Genomic DNA, 6000 nt, shown 5'->3' with positions numbered 1-6000 from the left:
TTTTTCCATTCCCTCACTGTTCCATGCTTCCCTTCCAAAGATTTCCCTTAATCAAAGAGAACAATAGTTTATATGAGATGAAGTGGGATTACAGTGAATTAAAAGTTCTCTTTTGGCAGCCTCTTTAAAAAATGATTCTTTAGTAAACTACTTGCATGTGAAGATAGAGGTTGAACATTCATTCTAATCTGTGTACATCAAGTTTAATTAAGGATTTAATAGGAACTAATATTGATAATCCTATGCAATATTGTTTATTGCCTTTTGGGAAAAAAACACCCAGTAAAAATCAAAGAAGAAAAAGCCCTTGCAGGCAGACTATGATGCTTTTCACCCTATGGTTTGAATCTGCTTTTATCTCTGACCTTGACGCTGGATGAGGTACTGTGGAGAGGTTGCTTCTGTGAAGACATTTTGCAGCTACACTCAACACTGGCTTCAAGGTTGAAGTTTTCATTTTGTTACCTCATACTTATTTTCTGTCTCATGGCATGCCACTTTCTTGCACTTGTCCTGTTAAAGTGTCCACTATGGCTATTTAATATTTAAGGGCCTGGATCATTTTGCAGGTTTTAGTTTAAAGGTAACCATAGCACATACACACATTCATTATTAATTGTAGAGATGCACTGTGAGTTCTTGGGAATCTTCTTTCAACATCAGTTTCATGGGAGTGCTGCTGTCAGCAGAAGTGAGCTCTGATATCTCTGTATAACCAGGGAACCAAGTGCACTGACAGCTGATCCAGAATGCTGTAAAGTGTTCATATGGGTGCGGAGATCATGCTAAAAAGGGAGATGAAGCCGGAAAATGACAGGCCACGGAGAGTCCGGTTTCGGATCGCATCATCTCACAGTGGGCGCGTTCTGAAGGAAGTGTATGAAGATGGACAACCCCCTGGCTCTCTGGATTCTGAATGTGCCAGTATCTGCGGGATTGATGGACTAAGCGATTCTGATGGACATCAAGATGGCCACTTAGGATCAGAAGGCGATGAGCATGAGAATGATCAGGATAACCTGCTTGTGTTAGCAAGGGCTGCCAGTGAAAAGGGTTTTGGTACAAGAAGAGTCAACATTTTAAGTAAAAATGGCACAGTGAGAGGCGTCAAATACAAAGTGAGTGCTGGGCAAGCTCTGTTTAACAATTTGACCAAAGTACTCCAGGTAAGTCCTTCTGCTTTCCTTCTCCTGAACTTTGTTCTTAACTCAGTTTCTGAACACATCTCAGTTCTCGGTTTAAGGCAAGCCTCTTAGAATCAGAACTCAAAAGACACTCTTCCCACTCCCCTATCTCTATACAGCCATTGATGACAAACAGGTCATTATTCTTGACACACCAGCCTATCTTCTCAAAGCGGAATTACTAACATGTGCAAGATCTTTTCTTCCCATGTGATAATGACAACACTGAGTTTACTCATTAGCTTGGAAGGAAGACAAACTATAGTGAGCGAGTATCTGAGCAAAGCAGAAGTTAATTTTGTCCTGGTTGATTATCCTCAATACAACAGTTGAGCATTCATCATTGCTGGTGTAGATATTTCAACCAGCAGAAGTTTAGCGTTTAAAGTCATTGATGCTGGATTCAGCTGGAAAGTTATGAAACTACAAAGGCTGAATTTAACTTCTCATGATTGAGCAGATTTAATCTGAAACCTATTTTTTAAATTAATTTGTCCATACTAACACTAGAGCGACACTTGAGAAAGTTATTACTCTATAAATATGTAGGATCAGTTTTTAGAGTTAAAATGACTCAATTAAATGTGCTGAATTGTACAGCATAGGTATGTATGTAATATTCATATCCAGAGACCTTTGACAAGAGCCCATGCCAAAAGAAATTTTTGAGACTGGCTGGAAATGGTGGTTAAGTTTTGTTGTTGTTGTTGTTAAACCTAGACATCCTTTTTTTTTAGGAATTGGGTTCAGAATCATTATCACTAAAGTAGCAAGCTAATAGTTTTCATTTTAATTTCATTTTGTGTTATTCTCAATATTTAACTATAAGGGTATAATTGATAATTACTCAAGCTTTTGCATTAGTGTGAAAATGAGAGTGATGGGGAGAAAGAATGTCAACAAAATTATTTGATTTTACAAGTTCACATTGTGAGGACAAGTATAATTTCCGGTAAAGGAAAAAATCAAGGGCAGAGATATTTTTCATATGTAAAATTTACATATAAAATATTTTACAGATTTAGAGTAGAGTTGGAAACCCAAAATCAGAAACTGATAACTCTGTTTTATTAGTTTGGAAATCAGTCATGTATGAATATCTAGAGATGTGACTATTAGGCTAAAATCATTTTAGTGGTCGTTGAGTTCTGCCCAATGCAGAAATTTGTGCCAAGGTGTAGACCAAGATTTATTGTAACAATTAAGTTCTACAATGCCTGCACTTGTTGTGGTTAACTGCGTGTCATTATTTGAATTGCTTTATAATTTGGAGAGTTGTTTGCAAAGCTGCAGTACTCGTTTTGGTACTTTGCATTTATTTATTCAAATAGTCTAAAAAAGTGTCATGCATGGGAAAATATCTTAAAATCTTCAATGTCTACAAGAGAAAAAGTATTCGCCTAGTGTGTTTGCCCTGACAACCCTACGAATTCACAAACAGAAAATAAAACAAATTTCAAAATCAACTTAGTATCAGATTAGGTTATAATCCTTATTAACATTTTTCTATGTATAATTTTACCACTATTTTTGAAAAAAACCTAGCAAAGCTTTTTTTCTTTTTTTCTAGTAATTGAAACCCACCTATTTTATCTTCATCTTTAAGAGGAAATATTTGATAATTTGTTTCCCATCTCATTGTACTTTATTGATCATTTAAGTAATGTAATTAGCATACTGTTGGAAATTACAGATTTTGGTCATCATTTTTAGTTTCAGCATCATTATTTTAACATCAAGTGAATACCTGGTATATTTCTACATAAATATTCCCCAGGACAAAACTTGAGTTCCAAGAGTTTTTACTTTTGGAGCACAGCTGCCATTTTTAAATGTTGGAAATTCCGTTGGCCTCGCTGTGTGAACAACCCCTCTTGGATTTGTATACTTTGGCTGTACATCTTGCAGAGACCTAATTTGTGTCCTTGTCAGTTTCTCAGGAAATTGTAAGTCCTAAGGGATATTAGATGTGTTAGGCATATGTCTCAGGATGAGTAAGTATGGTCCTACAGGTGTCTCACAGTCCTGTAGCAGAGAAGAATCAGGAGGTAAAAGAAATTGTTATTGAATTTTTTCTATAGCCATGACCAGGCATGTCTTATTCTCTGTATCCATATATATATATATATTATATATTGTATATTTAAAATATATGTATATGTATTATACATATTTAAAATATATAAAATATAAAATATAAAAATATTTATAAAATAACCCTTTTATTAGTATATTATAAAAATATATTATAAGAAAATATTATAAAATATAAAAATATATATATATATTATATATCCCTTACAAAATTGCCTGAAAATAGCTCTAACTATTCTGATTTTTCTCAATAAGAAAAACTGAGCTTGCAGTATCTCAGATAATTTGATTCAGGTTCCAGTGTATGGCCAATCTTACTGAGCAAGGAACTATGATTGAAGAGACAAATGTTGCTCCTTGTTTTAAGTTATAAAAAAACCTTAAAGCACTCACTTTGAAAGTTGAGAGGGGAAATTCTAAATATAAGCCAAGTATTTGGAAGACCCTGTAAATTATTTTGCTCTCTATTGGTTTTCCACTGTGTCATTCCTGTCTCACAAACAATTGCAATTGCATTACAAAACTATCACTGACACAGAGAATAGTTTTTCAGATAATTTGCTTTAAAACATTTTTACTTCTTAGGAGTAATTATGTGAAATTTTTCTACTAAAGAGTATCATAAATCGTTTCTATTTCACTTGTCAATTATTTTATCCTGAAGACTCCTGGGTTAATTCTGGAAACGTGTTATCAATCAAGGTTGTTAAGAGCAGTGACTAGACTGTGAGGCAAGGAGAAAAAGGTCATCTGGCTGCTTTAGTGCCCCAAAAGATGATTCATTGACTCACTCAAGGGTCTCCTCCAGTATGGAGTACAACATTTCACATTCAGGTAGTTGGATTTCCCATCTCTCCTGAAGATAGCAAAAATATGCCCAAGAGAGGGCAGTTTGGAATTATGAAAACCTAGAATTCAGCTGTAGCCTACACATAAACATTTATTACAAGCTTTTAGGTTATTCTTAGAAGCACCAAGATTTGAAAATCGTTAATCTGGAGTTTAAAGAGTACATTAATCCAGCTCTTTGAGATAAATGAAAACATTCCTTAATTGTCTTATGTCTTCAAACAGTGAGGAAAGTAAGAAGGTATGCATGGATAGATGATCAGGTTAGATTAGCTGAAGTATTTTTCCTGGGCTAACGATGAGGAGAGGCTGTGCTGACATATTTCCCCTTGATATCCTCATTTACTGATTAATTAAGTTGGGAGCAGAAGCATAACTTTTATTAGTATAATCTAATGTAGTTGCTCTGTTTCAGTATTACTTAAGATTATTTATATCTAGATAGTTTATTTATGATTACTAGAAATTTTTAAAAAATTCTTTTAAACATTAGTCATTTATTTAATTCAAAACAAATTGCAAAACTATTATAACTTATTGCCCAGTTTGCATGACAGATTTGGGATACATCTTAGCAGCAACATTTTTCTAAACTCTCTTAGGGTGAATCATGAAATATGCTTCTAAGGTCTTTTAGAGTGGATAATAAAGGCCAATAATTTTGCGAATTTATTCTTATGGGATTAAATTTCAAATGGTAATGTTTTCCTGGATTTATCCTGAAACTGTTTGAGTGCACTGTTATATTCTATAATTTTAATTCCTTCTTCTTCAAATATAAATACATAATATTAGAGAAAATACATGGATTAAGGAAAAGAACTATGATATACATCATAATTCAGCAGCTTCTTTCTAAGAATTTAAATATATAATTTCTATATATACAACTACAGGTGTATTTGTTATATGATATATTTGTAAACATGGCAACATTTCAAGATAAATAAAATAAAAATAAGGTGCTTGCAGAAAATTTTTATTTGACACATGACTTTCACATAGATTATTTTACCCAGTTGTGCCCAAAATTTTGTAAAATAAACAGGGAAATTATTTTTTATAATACCTGTTTTTGAAATTGTCAGGGAAATCAAGTGACTGATAATGTAACAACCCTGAATGTTTTATTTAGATGTTTTTAGTTTTCAAAATTACAACATCAACTGCAAAACTCCCACACTTAAGAAGTAGTAAAAAGGGACAAATATGAACAAAATATAACATGTGTTATGAGATAGATTTGCCTTTGGAGAGTTCAATCTTTGATTAGCAAGTTATAAAATTTACCATTTATTTAACATTTGTCTTTAGACAGTTTTTCAAGCAGAGTAAAATAGCTTTCATTTGATTTAAATGATGCTTTAGTTTATCAAGACCCATTATTTTCATAGCATTTTATTGATTTGTTGTGAGTGTCCAAGAGTAACACTGAAAGATGATTTAGCTCCCACCAGTAAGACTGTTGTGCAGTAATGCTCACTAACTCAATGTGGAATATACTGGCAGAAGTTCCTTGGCAGTATTTCTTATCTACCTCTGGTTCAGAGTATAGCACTGGTAGCAGAATAATATTCTGAGAAAACAAGGCGATATTTTCAGTGACTCCTTGACCCTTGTGTTTTATTTGGACCACTCTGAAAATACACAGGAACAGTAATAGTTAACCCTGACTAAGTACCTGGTGAATGTCAGGCAGATCTTATTTTTGTGCATTGCTGTATTTCTTCCTCATAGCTATTCTATGAGGTGGTATCATTGTTAATAAATTAATTCTAATTTGAGCTCCCTTTTTGCATGACAAGAACCACATTTTAGGATTTTTAAATGCCATTTATCCAAAAAAGCTTTAAAATGTAATTTCATAGAAAAG

The 6000-nt window shown here is 33.3% G+C and overlaps 1 protein-coding gene across 1 annotated transcript in view; it reads left to right on the top strand.

The window, feature by feature from the left end:
• Window positions 1-275: 275 nt before the first annotated feature.
• GRXCR1 (glutaredoxin and cysteine rich domain containing 1) overlaps window positions 276-6000 on the top strand; it is a 104427-nt gene continuing 98702 nt past the window's right edge. Inside the window, exon 1 of the mRNA XM_004579131.3 lies at window positions 276-1166. Coding sequence (XP_004579188.2) covers window positions 768-1166 — 399 coding nt within the window. The 5' untranslated portion in view covers window positions 276-767. The remainder of the gene's footprint in view (window positions 1167-6000) is intronic.

This window comes from Ochotona princeps, chromosome 11, assembly GCF_030435755.1.
Source record: "Ochotona princeps isolate mOchPri1 chromosome 11, mOchPri1.hap1, whole genome shotgun sequence".
NCBI lineage: Eukaryota > Metazoa > Chordata > Mammalia > Lagomorpha > Ochotonidae > Ochotona > Ochotona princeps.
Note: the sequence above shows the minus strand (reverse complement) of the source record. Positions and strands in the feature narration are given on the sequence as shown.